A 24,164-nucleotide genomic window follows, 5' to 3' on the forward strand; every position below is an offset into this window, starting at 1 on the left:
TAGTCTGACTCAGTAGAAGGCAGTTCCCCACATCCCTATGAGTGCACAATGCAACTGCCTGGAGCTGCCAAGCATCCCATGGAATTGTAGCGTTGGAAGGGACCCCGAGGGTCATCTAGTCCAACCCCCTGCAATGCAGCGATCTCAACTCAAGCATCTGAGCCAGATGGCCACCCAAGCTCTACTTCAAAACCTCCAAGGAAGGAGAGTTGGCCACCTTCTGAGAAAGCCTATTCCACTGCCAAACAGCTCCTGGTCTCAGAAAGTTCTTCCTAGTGTTTAGTCACTCTCCTTTCACGTAACTTGAAGCCGTTGGTTTGGATCCTGCCCTCTGGAGTGACAGAAAACATGTGACAGCCTTGGCTATCGTATTGCCTCTCAGTCTCCTCTTTTCCAGGCTAGACACACCCAGATCCTTCAACTGCTCCTCATAAAGCAGGGCCATCTTAAGCATATCCGGCGCTGTGGTTCAAAGATCCCTCTGGCGCCCCCCACCCTTCCCAGAGTTGTCGACCTTTCCCCAAGCCTCTGCGGGGATCGCTCTCCTCCCGAGGAGCCTTGGGAGGCAAGCTCCCCCCCCTCCAGCCATACAGTTGACGGGGCACAGCTGGTGTGCGTGCAGGGAAAGGGGAGGCCACCGGCAAAACTGCGCAGCTCCCCCACTCGCTGGGGTGCCCCTGAGAGGCCAGTAAGCCCAATAGGAAAGACGGCTCTGCCATAAAGCTTCGTATCCAGACCTTTGATCATCTTGGTCACCCCTCCTCTTCACATGTTCCAGTTTGTCAACGTCCTTCTTAAATTGTGGCGCCCAAAACTGGACACGGTTTTCCAGGTGTGGTCTGACCGAGGCAGAAGAGAGAGAGAAAGACTATGACTTTCTTCAAATAAAAACGTCTTGGAGGTCCTGGGCCACAGGGAGGTTAGGCTGGCCTCGACCCGAGACAGGGCTTTTTCGGCCGTGGCCCCGATCTGGTAGAACGATCTGTCACAAGAGACTTGGGCCCTGCGGGACTTGACATCTTTCCGCAGGGCCTGCAAGACGGAGCTGTTCCACCAGGCCTTTGGCCAGGGCACAGCTTGACCCCCTCCTTAATCCTCATAGAACTCTAGCCCAATAGTTGCCATTAATTTGATTCTGAATTGATTTTAGATTGTATTTCAATTAATTGACTGTGGTTTTATGTAAACTGGGCTATTTTTACCGTTGTTAGCTGCTCTGAGCCCGGCTTTGGCTGGGGAGGGCGGGATATTCATTAATAATAATAATAATATTCCCTTGATCTGGACACTCAACTTCTGTTGATGCAACCTAGACTCATGTCAAGTTTGTGGTCTACTGAGACCCTCTAGATTCTTTTCACGGCTATCAAGTCGGGCAACCCCCCATCTTCTATCTTCTATTTGTGCATCTGGTTCTTCCTGCGTGAGTGCAGGACTTGTCCCTGTTGGCAGATCAGGCCTGGCCTGACTGCAGGGAGGGAGAAGTTGCTGAAGAGCGAGCAGGAGAACGAGATCTCCCTGGCTCTGCTTTTGCACTTTGGCCTTGGGTCTTGTCCTCTTGGACCACACGGATGATCCACACGCCGGAGCCTCTGCGCAAAGCAGTCATTTCCATAACAAGCATGCAGGATCCCTGGGACGCCGTCATGTGGGCAGATAAGCATGCAAATTGAGTTGATGTGCAGCAGCTGCTTTGCACGCATGGCCTCGTCCCTGGAAGAGTGTGAGCGTGTGTCTCACAGGTGAGATATTGGCAAAGCGGAAGAGAGACGGTGTTTTCGATGAGCCAGAGTGAACTTGGGCTGAGTGCTGCGCCTAGGCCTCAAGTGCCACAGTTCAGTGCTGGAAGATATGAACAGGAGGACTCCTGAGCATGAGCAGAGTGTTCATTCCTCTATTATTCAGTATACCTGAAGGAGCGTCTCCACCCCCATCGTTCACCTCCGAGGGCCTTCTGGCAGTTCCCTCACTGCGAGAGGTGAGGTTACAGGGAACCAGGCAGAGGGCCTTCTTGGTGGTGGCACCCACCCTGTGGAACGCCCTCCCACAAGATGTCAAAGAGAAAAACAACTACCTGACATTTAGAAGACATCTGAAGGCAGTCCTGTTTAAGGAAGTTTTTAATGTTTGATGTTTTATCGTGGTTTTAATACTCTGTTGGGAACCACCCAGAGTGGCTGGGGAGGGAGGCCCGTCCAGATGGGTGAGGTATAAGTAATAAATTATTATTATTATTATTATTATTATTATTATTATTATTATTTATTAGACTGGAAAGGAAAAGTCTTTGGAACAGGGTGTTGATGTAGCATAAGACGTTTTGGGAGGGAGGTGAAAGCAAAAGGGGTTTGAGGGAATATTGGTGTAATTTTATACAGTACTGGAAGAAAATGACAAACTATTGTAGGAACCTAGGAAGCCACCTGGATGCTCCTCAGAGAGAAAGAGAGAGAGAAAGAGAGAATGCAGGAATATATGGGCTGAAAGTTAATGAATGGAATGCCTCCCCACCCAGGGGCTCCTCCAAGTCACCCCAGGGTGCTACGGCACACTGGTTGAAAACCAATGAGCTATGAGAACCAATACCACACCCTGTATCAGTGGTTCTGAACCTGTGGGTCCCCAGATGTTGTTGGACTACAACTCCCATCATCCCTGAGCTCTGGCCTTACTAGCTAGGGGTGATGGGAGTTGTAGTCCAAGAACATCTGGGGATCTGCAGGTTGAGAAAGGCTGCCCTATATCAATATTGCAGGTGCCGCTCTTAGTACCACAACCCAGCCAGATGGGCAGGGTATAAATGAAAACATTATTATTATTAATTTATGAGGTGTGATTTTCCAGCATTTTGGAGCTTGAGTAGACATGGAAAACTCTGAGAACACATCTGCTTCCAAGGCCTTTTGTTGATTGAATTTATATTGTATCTTGAATAGATGCTTATGGGTCTCCCAAAGGCGTTCCCAGTGCTTTTTCTCGGTTTGGTTTCCTTGGAACGAAAGTCAGCAGAGACTGTGGTGTCTTTAGGATATGTGGTTTTATTTATATACAACTTGACCACAGAGTGGAGGGGCTCACATCATTAACACCCCAACAGATCTTGCTTTGGTTTCCAGGGGAGCCCCCAAGTCTAGTTTATACTCAGCACGGATCAAGTTATATCTCTGTCTCTCTCCAGTATGCAGCTTTGGGCTCACATACACTCAACACCTCTGGCTATTTTTCTTCTACCTACCAGCCTGGTGAAGTGGGTGGAAAAAGGACCCACCCATTTGTTTCTATGGCAACAGAGCAACTTCTTTGGAGATGCTAATTTGCGGTACTTAACTACCTGGACAAAGGAACTGGTTTGGAAAGCTTCCTCATTCATTATGTTGTTGTTGTTTAGTCATGTCTGACTCTTCATGACACCCTGGACCAGAGTACGCCAGGCACTCCTGTCTTCCACTGCCTCCCTCAGTTTGGTCAAACTCAAGCTGGTAGCTTCGAGAACACTGACCCACCATCTCGTCCTCTGTCGTCCCCTTCTCCTTCTGCCCTCCATCTTTCCCAACATCAGGATCTTTTCCAGGGAGTCTTCTTTTCTCATGAGGTGGCCAAAGTCTTGGAGCCTCAGCTTCAGGATCTGTCCTTCCAGTGAGCACTCAGGGCTGATTTCCTTCAGAATGGATGCGTTTGATCTTCTTGCAATCCATGGGACTCTCAAGAGTCTCCTCTACCACCGTAATTCAAAAGCATCCATTCTTCGGCGATCAGCCTTCTTTATGGTCCAGCTCCCACTTCCATACATCACTACAGTGGTACCTCAGGTTAAGAACTTAATTCATTCCGGAGGTCCGTTCTTAACCTGAAACTGTTCATAACCTGAAGCACCACTTTAGCTAATGGGGTCTCCTGCTGCCACTGCGTGATTTCTGTTCTCATCCTGAAGCAAATTTCTTAACCCGAGGTACTATTTCTGGGTTAGTGGAGTCTGTAACCTGAAGTGTCTGTAACCCGAGGTACGACTGTACTGGGGAAACCAGAGCTTTAACTATATGGACCTTCGTCAGCTTCAGGACCTGTCATTCATTCTACCCTCATGCATATGTAAAAAATATGTTGTAAAGTCTTCTGTGTGTCTAAGGTTTGGGCACATGCTGTTGGAAGATTTAGGGCACATAAAAGAAAGTCCTCCTCCATGCAGGGAATCGTTAACCTATGGAACTCACTCCCACAGGAGGCAGTGATGGCCATTAGCTTGGATGACTTGAAAAGAGGATTCAGCAAATTCACAAAAGAGGAGAGAGCTGTTGATGGCTACCAGCCACAGCGGCTTTGCTCTCTGCATCCGTAGTTAGAGGCAGCAGTGCTTTTGAATGCCAGTGGATGGAAACCACAGGAAGGGGAGAGGGCTCTTGTGCGTGGATCCTGCTTGTGGGCTGGTTGGCCACCATGAAAAGAGGATGCTGGACCAGATGGGCCATTGGCCTGATCCAGCAGACTTTCCCTGTGTTCTGATCTCTCTCTGCCTCTCCCGTGCCCTAAGGAAGTCAGACTATGCTCCCCAGGGCCAGGGCCTTCTCAGTGATGGCTCCGACCTGGTGGAATGCTCTGTCCCATGAGACCAGGGCCCTGCAGGATTTAACCTCCTTCCATTGGGCCTGTAAGACAGAGCTATTCCGCCTGGCCTTTAATTTGAATTCAGCCTGATCTTTTATTTCCCTTCCCTTCCCTCACCTGCTCTGAGAACCCACAGCTAATTCTCCCCTGGTCTCCTCGCTGGCCCAAGTAGGACCAATTCAGCCAGCTAGCCCTAGGGATTATCTACCGGTAATTGATTTTTGATTTTTGATTTTTATTGTTATTTGTGTTTTTATACTGTATTTTATTTTTTTTATTTTATTTTTTAAAATGATTTTTATTAAGGTTTCCATAAAAAGTTAAACAGAAAAACATAGAAATAGAAGTACAAAAATACACAATACATAATCCAAAAAGAAAAGAAAAACACAGAAAACAAAATACAAAAATTTTATACTGTATTTTATGCTGCTTTTATAATTAAGTGCTTTAAAGTGTTTTAAATTTGTTGTTAGCCGCCCTGAGCCTGGTTTTTGAACCGGGAAGGGTGGGGTATAAATAAAAATGTATTATTATTATTATTATTATTATTATTATTATTACTGCATATTAACCTTGCTTAGGGTAGCAATCACTTGCCAAACATCCCCGCTCAAAGCAAATAATGAAAGGAAGCGTGGATCTTGGCCCAGGTGGCCAGGCTGTCAAATGCAGTTAGCATTTGCGAGAGGCTCAACGGCCAACCAATAACTCTGAAATGAAATGGAAGCTCAGCCTCAAGTTATCAGGCCCGCTTGGCGAGACTCCCTGCAGAGTTTGACAAATTTGTTTGCTGCGTAGGAAAAGAACACAAACCCGGGACTCTGGGCTCATTTGTAGCATTTAATCTTGATGAAGCTGGATTACCTGTGCGCTCAGGGTGATTCGTTTTGTATTGTCTCGATTCAATGAATAACAAACAAAATGGAGAGGAAAATTCACCATTTGAACCCAAGGCGAGATGGACTATTCCAGAGGGGTTGTGTGTGCTGTTTTGCAAAGAGTTTGGCCGCATCAACTTCATTTATTGATCGGTTCTCGCCAGCGGTGCAAGGTGTTTCACTACTAGCTGGTTTGCATGATTAAAAGGGATCCCACTCACGGGCGGAGTGGACACGGCTGTCATCTTGTCCCCAGTACCTGAGGATGATTCCCCCTGTCCATTTCACATCCTTGCTTCCTGCTTTTGAAAAATAATTATTTATTTGCAATCCCCGAGGCTCAGAGGGGCAGCAATAATTTAAATGCGAGGTGACTGGTTAAGATTGGTTTTGATCCTTTTGTGCGTAATCTTCACAAAATGAAAATGTCGGAACTAGAGCCCGGCTGACGTGGTGCCCCGCCTCCTAATCCCCACTGCGCAGAGGACTGCTTCATAGAAACATAGAACTGTAGAGTTGAAAGGGGTTCCAGGGGTCATCCAGACCAACCCCCTGCAATGCTTGTTGCGCTATGATGAGGCAAAAGAACTCTGCACGTGATTTAGTCACCCTCTTCTTTCATTAGTGAAGCTCCTGGGGGGAACCAGGTTCACATCCCTACTGGGTGACCTCAGGCCAGATATTTACCCCCTGAGGGCCTCCTTAATTGCCTTTCCCCTAAACTAAAACTCCCCAAGTGCTGTAACTGTTCCACCCTCTTTTCCAGCGAAACAATATCCTTTTCTGAGGCAAGTCAACCAGAATTGTACGCAACATTCCAAGTATGCTATCATCATAGATTTGCATTCTGAAGTACAAGTTTCAGATATAAGCTCATGTATCCTGGCTAGTCAAGGATGCGGGTGGTGCTGTGGTCTAAACCACTGAGCCTAGAGCTTGTCAGTCGGAAGGTTGGCGGTTCGAACATAGCTGTCAACCTTCCCCCCTTTTTTGCGGGAAATTCCCTTATTCCAGTGCCATTTCCCGCTGCTATCCCAGATTGTTAGATGTCCCGTAGACTGTCCCCGGGACAGGTGAGGCTGCTGATCCCTTATTTTCAAATCTGAAAGTTGACAGCTATGGGTTTGAATCCCAATGACGGGGTAAGCTCCCATTGCTCTGTCCCAGCTCCTGCCAAACTAGCAGTTCGAAAGCACGAAGTGCAAGTAGATAAATAGGTATTGTCCGTGGTGTGGAGAAAGGGAACAGAGGAATTCTCCTCGCTCATAAAACTAGAATTCAGGGCCATCCAATGAAGCTGAATTTTGGAAAATTCAGGATGGATAAAAGAAAGTGCATTGTTAGCCTACGGAACTCACTTCCACAGGAGGCAGTGATCAACACCAACTTGGATGGCTTTAAAAGTGGAGTGGAAAATTCATGGAGGAGAAGGCCATAAATGGCTACTGGGCAGGATGGCTTTGCTCTGCCTCCACAGTTGGAGGCAAAAATGCTTCTGGATAGCAGTTGCTGGAACCACAAGAGGGGAGTGTCGCTGCTGTACTGTGGTCCATCTTGCAGATTTCCCGCTAAGGTACCTGGCTTGGCTAATCTGAGAACAGGATTCTGGACTAGATGGGCTATTGGTCTGATCCAGCTACAGGGTGGTTCTTACGTGCTTAATTGTAGGTGCCAGTGTCCTGGGTGCCTGAGCACCCACAAAATTCCCCATGAAGGGGCCAGGCACCTACAAATTTCAGGAACTAGGGCCATGCATGTTGCAGGGCACCCACAGTCACAGGGCCAAGCTGTTCCTAATAGTAATTGTATTTGTTCTGGATGTGTGATAACTGACAGGCTCATATAGCTGGAAACCAATTGTTTGGTGATGAAACCTGGAATAGGAATTGAGTATAAAGACTCCAGAAAAGACTGAGGCATCATATCTCTGAATTATTATATGTTTGACTCTCTCTCTCTCTCTCTCTCTCTCTCTCTCTCTCTCTCTCTCTCTCTCTCCCCCCCCCCCCCCAATTCTCATTAGCTTTCTTAACTTTACCAGCTTGGTCATTATTTCCACTTTCCAAATTCCATCCATCAACTTCCAGAGCTCTCCTCTTTAGCTTTTAATTCCAGCCAAGCTACGTTTGATCCTCAGCACATTTAGAAATAATTCTGCTTAAGATGCGGTTTCTGTTGGTTTAAATAGTTTTTTTGGGCCACAGCTGAAGGCAGGAACACCTGCTGTGCATGTCAGAGGACCCAGGTTGTGAATCTGGGCTTTTGGTGAAAAGGACCGGGTTTCACGTGATGGGGATAAAGAACTTTGTTCGCAGGGGATCTGCAGAGAATGTGGCTGCCGTTCAGAACAGACAATGCTGAGCTAGAACTGGACAGCTTGATATGTTCAGTTTCACATGCAATAGCTCTAAGACTAAGTCCAACATCCTCTTCTTACAGTGGCCAGACAGGATTTGAGCAGAGAAACACACTGCCGTCCTGTGGTTTCCAGTAACATTGCTTCCTCTGACCCTGGATGCAGTCCACAGCCATCAAGGCTAATGAATTTGCCTAATCCTCTTTTCGAGACATCGTTTAAAGACAAGAGTGCCATATAGTTTAACTACGTGCTGCATGGAGAAATCCTTTTAAAAAACCAAACTGTCCTGAATCCTCTAACATTCAGCTCCACATGCTCTAATGTTGGACTGCAACCTATGCACAAAACTATTGGACTGTGTGGAACTTCCTTCTAAGAACACATGGAAAACATGCATGTTGTTAGTTTTAGAGTCAAATGGTTTATTATTTCATCTCAGGCCTCCTCCATTGACATGTTTGTTCCCCGCTCATCTTATTTGCCTGCAGAAAGCGTTGTGCATTACTTAGACTATGCCCAGCTTTTATCGAGCATATGTTCTGATTTGCTTACAGGGTGGTTAAACAATGATCATTCATCCTACAATCATCCTGATTTGCTTGTGGTGTGTTTACACATCTTCCCTGTTGAATGACTGGGCCAGTTATCTGTTGGAGTTCTTTAGTATGCGAGTAAGCGTTGTATGGTTAGTAGACTTTGCCTGTTGCAAACACACACACACACACACACACACAGAGAGAGAGAGAGAGAGAGAGGAGAGAGAGATTTGTTGTGCAAAAAAATAAGAAATTAATTTATTCTAGGAAGTACGTTTAACTTGGTTATAAATGATACCTAGTTCTAGCCTAAACAGCTACTCTAGAGAAGGCAAAGGCAATCAGGCCAATGGAACCTTTTGTGTGTTCCTGTCAAATTCATGTATACCTTTAAACCTTATAGACAATAAAGCAGAGTTCCCAAACTTGGGTCTCCAACAGTTTATGGATTACAGTTCCCATCATTCCTGACCACTAGTCCTACTAGTTAGGGATGATGTGAGTTGGTCCAAAAACAGCCGGAGACCCCCTTTAAAAGTTTCTTTCCAAAGTCCCCCTCTTCCCCTAGCATGGAGAAAGGCCATGCTTGATAAGTTAAACATGGTTTACTTACAAACTCCAAAGGTCAGATTCATGTGCTTTTCCACACAGCATTCAGAAAAAGTTGCACAGGCAGTAAAACTTTGTTTAGGTACAAAGTGATTAAAGTTCTTAATTTATTGGTATAGGAACTCAGGAGTGGCTTCTGAGTGCATGCAGTTGAGCTGGAGCAACCACCTCAAACCTCTTCTTCACTGGAGCTGTGAGCTAGCTAACCTTTGGGGAAAAAACAAACCCCTCTCAGGTTTACACATACTAAATTAAATTTGAACTTCTACGGGGAAAGAGGAGAGCGCTTGCTTTGAATTGCTGCTGGTTCCTTCTGGCTTACTACTTCATTTCTGTAAGATTAAGTCTGAAGTGAGGATAGCGCAGCCCTAATTTAGGGAAGACGGCGTCTTATCATTGCAGTTCCTGAATCATAAATTGACCTTAAAAGCAATCTTCCATTTCCATTTGAGGCCTGGTTCCTGCCTACAGGAGTCTGATAACTAGATCTTCCTGGCAAAGGCAAAGATTAGCACACTGATCTTTTCTGGAACTGTTAGGCGGTCCAGAAGCTAGTTGTTCTCTGCAGGTCATGTATGAGATAAGAACTTGTACCAGGGTCGGAGATCGGCTGCACTGACGCCATGATCCATAGAAATAAACCATGTGAAAAGTCTAGACTAGCACCTGCTGTTACATCTCTTCCTGAACACCATTTCCCCAGCAAGGAAATCCAAAACCACACGTTCACAAAATCCTTTCAGGAATGGTTTACTCACTTCTTTTCTGTTCCACTGCACAGCCTTCCCCAACCTGGTGCCCACATGGTGTGATAAACTGCAACTCCCACACCAATGGGAGCATGGCCAAGCTGGTGGGGGGTGATGGGAATTGTGGGCCAAAACATCTGGAGTGGAGGGTGGTCAGATGTTGCCAAAGGCAGCACAGAAACACAAAGGACTCTGCTGGAAGGACTGCCTCCCAGTCTCTATTTTGCTTGGACTGAATATTCTTAGTTCATTTCTGTAAGCCCTGTCCCCGCCAAAAAAATAAATCCTGGCTAGGCCCATGGTCCTAGGCCTCTGGGAGGGGATGTGGGGATCCTAAACGGCCTCAGTCCAGTATACCTGAAGGAGCATCTCCACCCCCATTGTTCTGCCCGGACACTGAGGTCCAGCGCTGAGGGCCTTCTGGTGGTTCTCTCACTGCGAGAAGTGAGGCTACAGGGAACCAGGCAGAGGGCCTTCTCGGTAGTGGCCCCCACCCTGTGGAACGCCCTCCCACCAGATGTCAAAGAAAACAACAACAACCAGACTTTTAGAAGACATCTGAAGGCAGCCCTGTTTAGGGGAGCTTTTAATGTTTAATGCATTACTGTATTTAAATATTTTGTTGGAAGCCTTCCAGAGTGGCTGGGGAAGCCCAGCCAGAAGGGCGGGGTATAATTAATAAATTATTATTACTATTATTATTATTAGAGGGTGCCATTGTTCAAAACCTGAAAAGTTGCATGCAGTTAAAGAGACACTGGGTGCTTCTGGGCGGGGGGCGGGTTGTCAAAATAAAAGAAAACGCTGTGTAAGAATCACTGCTTATGAGCGATCGGTAAGAAAGCCATGGTGTAAAAAAAGTAAATAAGCAACGGGACTTCTACAGCAGCAGGCGCTGAGGTCTGGGGGATGGAGGCAGCCCCTCTCTCTGTCTCTCCAGGTTTTTAGGACCCGGGGAAGCCCCTGGGCTCTGCTGCTTCTTGCATCAAGCCTGCGAAGTCTTCCTCTTTGCTTCTGCCTCTGCTTGGCAGCGAGAGAGCGATGCCCAGCCGCGCTCCCGGGAGCAGGTGTGCATGACAAGCCAAGTGTGTGTGACAGAGGCAGGCCGGCCACCGGGAGGAGGGACGGGCGCGCTCTAGCTCTGTATCTCTCTCTCTGTCTCTCGCTTGCAAAAGTCTCCCGGCTCCAGCGGCGGCCGCGCTCGGTCCTCAGCCGGCTTCTTCTGAAGCCCGGCGGGGCAGCAGAATGGTCCTGATCCTGCCGCACATTCTCATTGCTGCCCTTCACTTTTTCAGACGGGGCCAGCAGGTCTTCCTGAAGGCGGAGGAGGCGGCGGCCCGAGGCTCGGACACGCTACAGGTAGGTCGCTCTTTTCGGTTCCCCCTTTTTTTTCGGGGGTGGGGGTGACGGGGGTCCCCAAGGTGGTCCCCAAGGTGGTCCCCAAAGGTGGTGACTCTCTTCGCCTGCTCGGGATGTCCGCCCTTTGCATGTTCTCGCGGCGCTCTGTGCGTGGCCCGGTGAACTCTTGATTGCGGTTGAAGAACTCTTGTTGGCGATCGGCCAAGTTTGTCTCCCCACGACCGCCCAAATTAACTTGTTTTACTCTGTTCTAAGCATAGCTGTCAACTTTTCCCTTTTCTTGCGAGGAATCCAATTCGGAACAAGGGAATGTCCCTTTCGAATGCCACTTCCATCCTTCCTTCCATCCAGCAACTCGCGGCTAACTTTGCAAATGACTTTGGGATGTCTCAAAATATATTCCAAAGCATCTTAGCACTTTGACACTCTCTGTGATTCCTGCATTGCAGGCGGTTTGAACGACCCTTTGCGGGGTGGGGGGGCTCCCTTCCAACTCTTTGATTCTTCGTAAGCGGACATGGCGCAAGCACAGTGAAGGTCATGCGTGGCATAAACAGAAGACTACTCTTCTGAAGGCGATCCTTTGATCACATCCCTAACAGATCGTTTCGTAGCTGGCTGGGACAAAGGGTGGCGCTTGTTAACGCGGCCCCCAAAGCAGGGTTCGTCCAGAGCCACTGAGAAGCTTTTACAGTTTTATTGTCCCGCTAGCATGTCAGCGCCCAAAGATTTGTTCTCAACTATGCATGGGAAAAGACCTAGGATTGCTGGTACCTCCATCTCTGATGAGTAGGAGGAGTGCGCTCTCTTGATATTTCAGAAGCGACCAAGTCCTGTTTGTAATTGACCAAAAACACCCCCCTCTTCCTCTCTCTCTCTCTCTCTCTCTCTCTCTCTCTCTCTCTCTCCTTCCTTCCTTCCTTCCTTCCTTCCCTCTGTTGGCCAAAACACCTTTTATTCACATTATTTATCCTTTCCCTCTCCTTTATGTCTTCTCCTTCCTATTCTCAAGCGCTCCCTCTCCTCTTATTGGACAATCTATGGGGCTTTGACTGGCTTTCTTTTCCTCGCCTGATTCTCCACGGCTCGAGTTCTCAATGGAAGAGCTCTTTGCGCCACGGGCTCGCCTTGAGAAACGCCTCCCGTTTCTGCAGGACCACCCCCCCTTTTCGCGAGGCAGCGAGGCTGCCCGCTACGACCCTCGCGGCGGCTCGGCAGGGCCCGGGAGGCGCGTGGCGCGCTCCTGCCAGCCGCAGGCAGAGCGGGCTCGCTGCAATGCAGGCGTGCTCTGCTCGGCACCGCTCCTGCGAGCAGAGCAGAGGCCCTGGAAGTCTCTGAAAGTTGCTGGCTGCTGTTGGCAAGCAGAGAAGCAGCTTCAGAGCTTTGGCTTGGCGTCTGTATCTCCCTCTCCTCCTCTGCAAGCAGCCAGAGGACTCTGCGGGCCACACACACACCCACACACACCCACACCCACACACACCATTCTTCTACCCGCCAGCACCCCAAAGCTGTGTGCATGATGGGTGGCAAATCTTTATTATTATTATTATTATTATTATTATTATTATTATTATTATTTTGATATCCCTCCTTTCCTCCTCCAAGGAGCTCAAGGTTCTCTCCCCTCCTCATTTAGTTCCCACAGCGACCCTACAAGGTAGGTTAAGCTGAGAGGCAGGGACAGATAGCTCAACTGGTACAGCATGAGACTCCTTAATGTCAGGGTTGTGTGTTCAAGTCCCACGTTGGGCGAAGTATGACTAGATGACCCTTGTGTGTCCCCTTCCAACTCTACAATTCAGTGATTCTATCACTGGCCCCCAAGGTCACGCCCAGGAAACTTCATGGCCAAGCGGGGTTTTGAACCCTGGTTTCCCGAGTCATAATCTGACGCTCTAACCATTACGCCGCACTGGCACTCCACAGGCAGCTCTGGGTCTTTTGAAACCCGCAAGCTGGTTCCTGGGGTGAATCGTCAAATTCTGTGATTCTGCATTGCTGGTGCAAAACTTTGACCTTTCTTGAAAGCTGTTGCGTTTTGCGCAGGGAGTTGGCCATTTGGTCAGTAGTTAATTCTTACAGATAAGCTAACATCATCCTAAAGAGAGAACCCCATATTGGAAAGAGAAACACCGCTTTCTGTATGGTGTGGTTTAATTTTATTAAAGTTTATTCAATATTTTATTGAAGATGGCTTCCGTGCACCAGCTTCTCACGGGACGCTGTGGAAGAACATTTTGTGTTGATTTCTTCTTGCTGTGTGGCAGCACTTTGCATCTTTATTCCAATGTACTATTTTTTAATGCCGTCTCTGTACTTTGGGGGAGGGAGTGGACTGGCAATAATGTTATTATTTTCTTAGTTCTGTTATATCTGAATATCAATAAAATACAGGGTTTTTTATTATTTTAAATAAGGAATCAGAACTGGACCTTTTGACATGTGGGGTAGTGCATGCAAGTTTATTTTGGGTAGATTCCAGCCAGAATGCAAAGGCGTTGAATGAAAAGGCGTTCTACAACATTTGCCGGCAGAAGAGTTCTAGGAATCGAAAGCCATGCCTGTTTCTCATAGAGTTGTAGAGTTGGAAGGGACCTAAAGGCTGTGGGAATGTTCAGGGATGCAGAAGAGGATATATTGTCTGATTATAGCCTTTCCAACTTGTGTTAACAAGTTCACAATTTAGCAGAGTAACATTCCCCTTTTTAAACTTGCAGCGGATGTGTTTCCTCAGGCTCGCTAAAGCCTCTATAATAACTGTCCTGGTATTTCCCCCTTATTCCCTTATAAAAAGATAAGACATGATACAGTCTTCTTTAAAGTATAAAAAGGTTTACTCATACACCATTCTGTTCACAATAGGATCCCAGAAGGCAGACTTAGCTTAGATAAGTAACATACACCTGGAAACTATCTCGTAAGGAGACAGTCCCTTTGTCCTCTCTTGGCTGGAAGCCAAGAGAGCATCTTAGGCTAAGCAGATGTTGCTTCTTCGACGAATGGAGTCAGAGAGAGATGGCAGCTTCCGCTCAGGTAATTTGTTACCTGCACAGGTGAGGCCACGCCCACCTCTTGTCACATGTAGAGGAAGTCTGTCCCAGCCCAGAAGGAAACAGGAAGTTTACCTCCTGGCTGGACAAACATTCCTCCCCATGTGTAAACATGTTCACTCTGGGAATGTTGTACTTGACTGCTCTTGTGTTTCACATCCCACATAGACTCATCTAGTCCAACCCCATGTGATGCACACAACGGCAACCAAGATGCTTGAGGGCTTGGCAGGTCCCACTTGCGAGTTTCCCACAGGCATCTGCATGGCCACAGTGAGGACTATTTGGCTGGTCCAGTGTCTCCAGGAAGCCCACAAGCAATAAACAACTCCTTGCCCACTAACAGGTGGTATTCAGTGAAAGATTCCCCCTGACTCTGGGGATTCTACAGAGCTATAATTGATGATTACCATTGATATTCTCCTCCTCCTTTTCTCCATGAATTGGTGTAACAAACATCCTTTCCCACCCTCCTCAGCTAGCAGCCCTTGTCACGCCTTCTGAATTCCATAGATTAATTCATCTCTCTCTCTCTCTCTCTCTCTCTCTCTCTCTCTCTCTCTCTACATACATACATTTTTATTGATGTTTTAACTTATCAGTTCCAACAGTCATACAACACATTTTCTCATCTTATACAATATTTTAGACTTCCGTCAACACCTCTGATGATTTTCCATTCTTTGTCACTTATTCTGCATTTCTTAATTTCTATATTACATTTAATTATCCTTAACTAATAATTCTCTTCATAGTCTTTCTTGCAGTATTGCAAATAATCCACCTTACAAAACTTCTTGCAGTCCTACTAGCATAATCTGTCCATCACAATTACTTTTCAAATAATTAATATATTTACTCCAGTCTTCTAAGAATCTCTGATGCTGCAGGTTTCGAATCCTTCCTGTTAATTTATCTAATTCTGCATAGCCCATCAACTTCAACCTCCATTCTTCTTTTGTCGGTAGTTCTTCTTGCTTCCATTTTTGTGCCAATAATATTCTTGCTGCTGTCATTGCATATAAAAACAACTTACAATCCTGTCTATTAACATCTCCTACAATGCCAAGTAAAAATGCTTCTGGTTTCTTAATAAATGTATATTTCAACATCTTTTTCATCTCATTACATATCATTTCCCAGAAGTTTTTCCATAGATTAGTTCAATGTTACATGAAGTCCTCTTTGGAGGTCTTTAAGCAGAGGCTTGACAACCATATGTCAGGAGTGCTCTGATGGTGTTTCCTGCTTGGCAGGGGGTTGGACTCGATGGCCCTTGTGGTCTCTCTCTTCCAACTCTAGGATTCTATGATTCTAAGTCCCCATCAATGATATCAGGTGAGCAAAGACCTAGAACACGTTTGTCTACTTTAGATCTCTTTTTGCTGAGCACCTTCTGAACTAGACCTTATGACCACCAGCCAACTCAGTCCCTGTGATTTCTCCCTTCTGTGCTGCACATTTTCCTAGCACTTTTGAAAACATCTTTCCCCCATAGAATTGTAGAGTTGCAGGGGGACCCCGTGGGTCATCTAGTCCAGCCCCCTACAACACAGCTAAAGAACCCCTGGCAGGTGGCCATCCAACCTCTGCTCAGAAACTTCGGACGAAGGAGAATCCACCTTCTGAGAGAGTCTGCTGCACTGTCAAACAGCTCTCACCCTCAGAAAGGTCTTCCCAATGTTGAGTCAGAATCTCCTTTCTTGTCATTTGAATTAATTGGTTCAAATCCTCCCTTCTGGAGTAGCCGAAAACAGGCTTGCTCCATCTTCCACGCGACAGCTCTTTAGATGGCTATCACATCTCCTCTCAGCCTCCTCTTTCACAGACTAAATATGCGCAGTTCCCTCCACCATTCCTTATAAGGCTGGGTTTCCAAATCATTTTTGGTCTCCTTCCTCAGCACACCTTCCAGCTTGTCAATATTATTTGAAAACATTTTGTGCTCATAACCTTTCCGTGCCGCAGAACCTGGTCTGGACTTTGTGTCCCCTTCGCGTGGAGCGAGATACCCCAGCTCTGCACCTCATCAATTTGTCCAGATGGCAACCATTTGGCTTGAGGTTTTGAGGATATTTGCATCAGCCTCAAATCGTGGGACTTGTCATCCTCCGCTGGCTCATCTCCAAAGAGGAGATAATGATGTTCAGATGCTTCCGAAGGATTATTTGCCAGTGGAATAGACTGGCCTTGATAGCATCAAGGGGTACATTGTCTGGAAGCAGGTGACATTCAGCAATGGTTTTTAAACATTCATTGGAGGCTTTTAAACAGAGGTTGGGTACCCACCTCTCAAGCATACTACTCCTACTACTACTCCTACTAACAACAACAGCAATAGAATCCTGGAGTTGAAAGGGATCCTGAGGGTCATCTAGTCCAACCCCCTGCAATGCAGGATAGAGAGATAGAGAGATAGATGATAGATAGATAATCAATCAATCTGTACCCCACCCATCTTACTGGGTTTTCCCAGCCACTCTGGATGACTTCCAACATAATATAAAAACACAACTAAACATCAAGCATTCAAAACTCCCTGATACAGGGCTGCCTTCATGTAATTGGTTATCTCCTTGTCATCTGATGGGAGGGCGTTCCATAGGGCAGGCGCCACCACCGAGAAGGCCCTCTGCCTGGTTCCCTGTAGCTTCACTTCTCGCAGGGAGGGAACCGCCAGAAGGCCCTCGGTGCTGGACCTCAGTGTCCGGGCTGAACGATGGGGGTGGAGATGTTCCTTCAGGTATACAGGATACTTTAGCTGTGATCCTGCCCTTGCAAGGACTAGATGACTTTTGGGGTCCCTTCCAATTGTAGAATTCTATGGTTCTTTGTTCCAGATCATTCTGCATGTAGGCATTGCTCATTCTTCCTCCTAAGGCACCAGAGCAGGCTGCAACATTATAGCACAACATTAAGAACAGTTTAAAAGCCTTCTGCGTGCCCCAGAAGTTGCATGATGAAGGTGCCAGGAAAGTTCTGCAGGAGGGAGTTCCTCAGCCTGGGCATCTGGTTTCCGCCCGTGAGAACAGGATGCTGGCACTGGCCTGATCCAGCAGCCTCTTTTTATGTCCTTATCCTTTCCAGCAAGCCATCCCCGTTGGCAGCACACAGTAACAGAGAGCAATAAAGTCCGTTATCTGCTAGATGAGAGTAATTGACTTTGCCCTCGAAGGGTTGCTAAAGACTTCTAAAGCGCGTTGCCAATTAAAAAAATGGCAAATTGCACCGGCGACGTCCTCCTGTTGGCTGCGCCTCTCCGGTTTTATGGCAGGCAAATGTTCTGTTCCACAAAAGGAGTGCTATGCGCATGAGAGGAGGCAGCGCCAGTCAGCTGAGAAGGTCACCCGCCCGTGTGGCTTGTCGGGATCCAAGACGCACAGCAGCCCTGGAAGGCGGGCTCTGCCTGGTTGTCAGGAATTCCGTTCTATTCTGGCAACAAGCACACGCTGCTCTCCTTCTGCTGGGGAGAGTAACTGGAACCTCAGGAAGACAGCGGGGGTGGCAGGCAGGCGGTGGCAGCAGAGAGTGGAGGTGTTCTTGTTTGTTCTGCTTAATGGGATGTGTGGCTATTTTATTGCTCTTGGAGCTGGCCGAGGGGGCACGACTGGCAAGCTTTATCTGCGGAAAGCCAGGCTGAACAGACTCTGGAGGTGTCAAGAGGGACTGCTGGGGAAACCCACTGTTTTCATGCAATATATTCTCACAGGTGGATTTTCCCAAGCAAACGTATTACAGTAGTACCTCGGGTTACAGGCGCTTTAGCTTCCAGACTCTGCTAACTCAGAAATAGTACTTTGGGTTAAGAACTTTGCTTCAGGATGAGAACGGAAATCATGCAGCAGCAGTGGGAGGCCCCATTAGCTAAAGTGGTGCTTCAGGTTAAGAACAGTTTCAGGTTAAGAACGGACCTCCAGAACGAATTAAGTTCTTAACCTGAGGTACTACTGTAATTGGTATTGATAAGGCCAATGGGCAGCATTGCTAGATCAGGTGATGGTTCATAGAATCATAGAACTGTGGAGTTGTAAGGGACACCAGGGGGACGCGGGTGGCGCTGTGGGTTAAACCACTGAGCCTAGGGCTTGCCGATCAGAAGGTTGGCAGTTTGAATCTCCACGACGGGGTGAGCTCCCATTGCTCAGTCCCTGATCCTGCCAACCTAGCAGTTCGAAAGCACGTCAAAGTGCAAGTAGATAAATAGGTACCGCTCTGGCGGGAAGGTAAACAGTGTTTCCTAAGCGGCTTAGTCATGGTGGCCACATGACCCGGAAGCTGTACGCCGGCTCCCTCGGCCAAAAAAGCGAGATGAGGGCCGCAACCCCAGAGTCATCTGCGACTGAACCTAACCGTCAGGGGTCCCTTTACCTTTAAGGGACACCAAGGTTCATCTAGTCCAACCCCCTGCAATGCAGGAAACTCAGCTAGGTTCACCTAGCCCAGCATCCTGTTCTCCCAGTGGCCAGTCAGATACCTATATGGGAAACTGGCAAGCAGGTTTTGAGCACAAGAGCAACTCTCCCCTCCTGTGGTTTCCAGCAACTGGTATTCAGAAGCAGCGCACCCGATAGCTGTCTCCTCCTCCATGAAATTGTCCATTCCTCTTTTAAATCCATCCATGTTGGTGGCCATCATTGCCTCTTGTGGCAGGGAGTTCCACAGTTTATATATGTGCTGTGTGGAGCACTTCCTTTCCTGTTTCCCGAATCTTTCAATGTTCAGCTTAATTGGAAGTCCATGAGTTCTAGTGCTATGAAGACAAAGGAAAACCTTTCGCTCTCCCCCTTTTCTCTGCCATGCACAATCTTATAAACTTTTTTTTAATATATAAAATTTATTTATATTTTTCGGGTTTATAGATTTCACTAATTACAATCATTTTAACATTTCAAAACTTGACTTCCTCCCCCCTCTTTCTCAATTTCCTTAAATTTATTTTTAATATCTTCTGTATATCCAAATTAATTTAATTTGCTCATTTATTCATCTACTTTAAATATATATACTCTTATAAAATTGCAGGTTATTGTAATAATCCTGCCAATGTTCTTCCGATAAGTTTCATTATTTCTGCATATTCCATAACTTTTGTATCCATTCTTCCTTTGCTGGGACTTCTGCTTCTTTCCATTTTTGGGTGAGTAACATTCTTGCCACCTATACATGAATAAGTTTCTATACAGTTTAGGTAGTTCTGTCCCTATAATTCCCCAAAGAAAAGCTGCTGCTGCTGCTGCTGCTGCTGCTGCTGCTTCTTCTTCTTCTTCTTCTTCTTCTTCTTCTTCTTCTTCTTCTTCTTCTTCTTTGTTTTACACAAATGTTATTTTAAACATCCTTTTCAATTCATTCTATATCATTTCCCAGTAAGCTTTAATCTTACTACAAGACCGCCACATATGATAAAAAGAACCTTCTTTCTCTTTACATTTCCAACATATAAACTTCTATCAGGTCGCTTCCTTGCTTTCCTCTAAATTAAAAACTCCCAAATGCTGCAACCTTTCTTCGCAGGGGAATCGCTCCCTCTCCTGGCTCATCTTGTTTGCTCTTCCCTGAAGCTTTTCCAACTTGATCTCAGCCATGCAGCCATGAGGCAAAGATTCCCATGCTTGGTTCTGGTGCTGTTTTGCTCACCATCTAGGGGGTCGTGCGCATGCTGGGAGGCAGTGTGGTGCCGCTCCTGTTGCTTCTAGTTTAGCAGGCAGAAAAAGCAATGCCGAGAGAGAGAGAGAGAGAGAGAGAGAGAGAGAGAGAGAGAGGGAGAGAGGCAGGTCAGATGAGCAGAGCTGGGCTATCCACTCTTAAATAAATGGCTTTGCACCCACTTTGAGAAGCGCTTTGTTAGCAGAGAGGCCTGGGAAGAGCCTTCTGAAAATCTCACAACTGTGATATTGACACACTGTTGCACCTGGAGCAACACAGACTGGGTTATTGTAGGGTTACCAGATGTCCCTGTTTCCCGGGGTCAGTCCCCGGATTTGCGAATAAGTCCCCGGACAAATACCATCCCTGGAATGTCCCCGGATTTCATCTAACGTCCCCGGGAAACGCAGCGGCGGCAGTCTCAGCAGCCCGGAGCAGTTGGCTCTGGCTGGCTTCAGGAGCTGCTTGGAAGTCCCCATATGATGGTGTTGCAGGGGCTCCAAGATGCAGCTTCCGGGCTGCCTCCACCTTCCTGACCCCAGCAACTAAGCTGTGAAGGGAGGCTTCATGATGCCTATCAGAACAGCCTCCCAACTCCTACTTGCGTGCAAGCAAGCGGGGCGGGGATCTCTCAGCTGTGAAGGGGGCCTTCACGCTGCCTATCAGAGCTTGCGTGCAAGCAGGAGGGGGCAGGGACCTCTCATTTAGGCAACGGGAAGCCTCCCTTCCCAGCTGAGAAATCCCCGCCCCCTCCTGCTTACACACAAGTAGGAATGGGATTGGGACTGCTCTGATGGGAAAGGAGGCATTGTGCTACCCAAGCCTTGTTGCCACCCAGGCTTATGGAGAAAGGAGATAGAAGCCTCAGAGGAAGGGGAAACATGGTGGTTGAGGTCAAGGCGTTGGCCGTCCCTCCACCACCGCCATTGCTGCAGCATCAACATCCCGAACGTGTATGTATGTATGTATGTACCGTATTTTTCGCCCTATAGGATGCACCGTCCCATAAGGCGCACCTAGTTTTTTGGGGGGGAAATAAAGGGGAAAAAATTATTTTCCCCCCAGGCACGGGGCTGGGGCGGGGGAAGCCCGAGCTTCCCCCGACCCCAGCCCCCAAACAGCGCTGGCTCCCGCTGCTTGTGGAGAGGTCCGCGAAGCCTGGACGTGCTGAGCTCAGCGAGCGCAGGCTTCAGCATGCAGGCAACTCTCTGCAAGCAGCGGGAGCGGAGCGCTGCTTGCAGAGAGGTGCGCGAAGCCTGCATTCACCCCATAGGACGCACACACATTTCCCCTTCATTTTTGGAGGGGAAAAAGTGCGTCCTATAGGGCGAAAAATACGGTGTGTATTTATTTATTTATTGTGTCCCCAGATTCATTGAAAGAAATCTGGTAACCTTAGGTTATGGACATTGGACAGGTCTCTGAAAAAGGACAGGGTGGTAAGATAGAAGATACATGGCAATGTTGAGATCACCATTTTTGGATTTCCTGATGTCACGGGATGGTGTCGACAGTGGAATAGGCTCCCTCAGAAGGTGGTGGACTCTCTTTCCTTGGAGGCTTTCAAACAGAGGTGGGATGGGCATCTGTCAGGGATTCCTGAGCCGCGGTTCCTGCATTGCAGGGGGCTGGACTAGGTGACTCTTGACTAGATGACTACAGCATGGTGTAGTGGTTAGGAGCGGTAGACTCGTAATCTGGTGAACCGGGTTCGCGTCTCCGCTCCTCCACCTGCAGCTGCTGGGTGACCTTGGGCCAGTCACACTTCTCTGAAGTCTCTCAGCCCCACTCACCTCACAGAGTGTTTGTTGTCGGGGAGGAAGGGAAAGGAGAACGTTAGCCGCTTTGAGACTCCTTAGGGTGGTGATAAAGCGGGATATCAAGTCCAGACAGACTCTTCTAAAGTGGCAGAGGAGACATGGACCTAGACTACCGTATTTTTCGCTCCATAGGACGCACTTTTTCCCCTCCAAAAATGAAGGGGAAATGTGTGTGCGTCCTATGGAGCGAATGCAGGCTTTCGCTGAAGCCTGGAGAGCGAGAGGCATCGGTGCGCACCGACCCCTCTCGCTCTCCAGGCTTCAGGAAACTATCCGCAAGCCTTGCAAGCCCGGTGGGAGTTCCCGCGGGCTCACAAGGCTTGCAGGCAGCAGCCTACAGCCCCGGCGAGTGTCCGCAAGCCTTGCGCGCCCGGCAGGAGGTCCCGCCGAGCGCGCGAGGCTTGGGGCGGCAGCCTGTCGCCCGAAGCACGGGGAGCCCTCCGGAGGGCTCCCCCTGCTTCGGGCGAGTGTCTGCAAGCCTTGCGCGCCCGGCAGGAGGTCCCGCCGAGCGCGCGAGGCTTGGGGCGGCAGCCTGTTGCCCGAAGCACGGGGAGCCCTCCGGAGGGCTCCCCGTGCTTCGGGCGAGTGTCTGCAAGCCTTGCGCGCCCGGCAGGAGGTCCCGCCGAGCGCGCGAGGCTTGGGGCGGTAGCCTGCAGCCCGAAGCACGCGAGGCTTGGGGCGGCAGCCGCGGCGGGGGGGGAATAATTTTTTTTATTCAGTTCCCCCCCCAAAAAACGAGGTGCGTCCTATGGGCCGGTGCGCCCTATAGAACGGAAAATACGGTAAATTGCCGGCAGAGCAGAAAGATGGGAAGAGGTTTTGCCCAGGCAGGTAAGAGAAGCTACAGCTAAGTCCTCCTGCTGTCAGGGCACAAAAGGAGTATCTCTCAGAGTTCTCTCTAGCAAACTTGCAGGAAAATTCTGCGAGCTTCAGCTCCTGTCATGTGCATATGTAACATGGCATCATAGACTCATTCAGGATGGATGGGAGTATGGGTGAAATATTGAAGGCCCGAATGCAGGCGATACCAACAAGAAAGAGAAGTGGGAGGCATCTAAGAAAACCGGTGTGGCTGCATAAGGAGCTTACAGACCAGCTGAGATTTAACAAGGGCATGGAAGAAAGGAGGAAATAGCAAAACGTGAATTGAGAATATCTCACAAGGCTGAGAGGCTGTCACTGGCCCAAATTCATTGGCCACCTTGGCCGAGTGGGGATTTGAACCTAGATATTTTACACATGTGCCATTTCACATAGATCTGCCCCTGACATTGCAGGGGACGGCAAGCCAAGCCCCTGGCCAACCTTGTGAGTGACTTTGCAGGGAGGGCGGTTTCCACTGACAGGGGCAGTGTTGAGGAACTAGTTGGTGCTCATAGCATCAGGACAAGAAGATAATAAAAGCACCCTTAAAGAGGCCTGGAGTGACCCTGAATTGTAGCATTGGGGGAGACGATAAGAGTCACTTCTCCCCCCAACTTTCTCTTGAAAGAGCATGCCTGATTTCATAAGGGTGTGTGTCTAAACTAGGCATCCCCAAACTCAGCCCTCCAGGTGTTTTGAGACTACAGTTCCCATCACCCCTGACCACTGGTCCTGTTAGCTAGGGATGATGGGAGTTGTAGTCCCAAAACATCTGGAGGGCTGAGTTTGCCTATGCCTGGTCTGAGCACAAGTTATGGACAGGGACACCTTTCAGTGAACTAGATTTTTGTTGCCGCAAAATGATCTCCGCTCATGTGTGCTCCCATGGCAGTGAGTTCTACAGGCTTATTCTGCGAAGAAGCATTTCAGACAAGTACCTGGAGAAGTATGCATTCCTGAATTTCAGAGGGTTGGGCTAGATGACCCCTGGGTCCCTCCCAACTCTATGATGCAGGGAGTTGATGGTGAACTGATTTCAGGCAGTCAGCCCCCTCCCCTTCTATGCCGCAGAATTATTAGTACAGTGGTACCTCGGGTTAAGTACTTAATTCGTTCCAGAGGTCCGTTCTTAACCTGAAACTGTTCTTAACCTGAAGCACCACTTTAGCTAATGGGGCCTCCTGCTGCCGCCGCGCCGCCGGAAAACGATTTCTGTTCTCATCCTGAAGCAAAGTTCTTAACCCGAGGTACTATTTCTGGGTTAGCAGAGTCTGTAACCTGAAGTGTCTGTAACCTGAAGCGTATGTAACCCGAGGTACCACTCTATTGCATTTCTAGCCCACCTTTTCCTCTAGGGAGCTCAAGGTAGCGTAGGTGGTTCTCCTCTTCTCCCCCCTCCCCATTTAACCCCCACAACAACCCGAGAGATTCAGTGACTGGCCCTAGACCACCCAGGAACAGGGGCTATGTAGAGATGAGGAGAATTTTCTGTGGGCTGCTAACTTTTGCTTCCAGAGTCAGGCCACAGAGCAGTCCCTGGCTGACATCTCGCCCTACAAAACCCCTGCCACCATGTGCCTCTGTCAGAAGGGGCTGGTTGCACATAATGCAAGCCACTGATTTCGTAGGAATAGAGGTAAGTGTCTTACATTGAATCAGAACACTGGTCAATCTTGCTTGGTGTTGTCCACA

General features: G+C 48.2%; 1 protein-coding gene across 4 annotated transcripts in view; it reads left to right on the forward strand.

Annotated features, from left to right (window-relative positions):
* The window catches only part of PDE2A (phosphodiesterase 2A), a 374,629-nt gene that overhangs the window by 98,696 nt on the left and 251,769 nt on the right, over positions 1 to 24,164 (forward strand). For 2 of the 4 annotated variants that reach the window (XM_081001873.1, XM_081001875.1), the window contains exon 2: positions 11,032 to 11,095. In XM_081001873.1, coding sequence (XP_080857999.1) covers positions 11,032 to 11,095 — 64 coding nt within the window. Of the gene's footprint in view, positions 1 to 10,545; positions 10,572 to 10,762; positions 10,804 to 11,031; positions 11,096 to 24,164 lie in introns of those variants that run through there. The other 2 variants (XM_081001876.1, XM_081001874.1) reach the window with 2 other exon arrangements.

Source organism: Podarcis pityusensis, assembly GCF_964106645.2.
Source record: "Podarcis pityusensis genome assembly, chromosome: 4".
In the NCBI taxonomy this organism is placed as follows: domain Eukaryota; kingdom Metazoa; phylum Chordata; class Lepidosauria; order Squamata; family Lacertidae; genus Podarcis; species Podarcis pityusensis.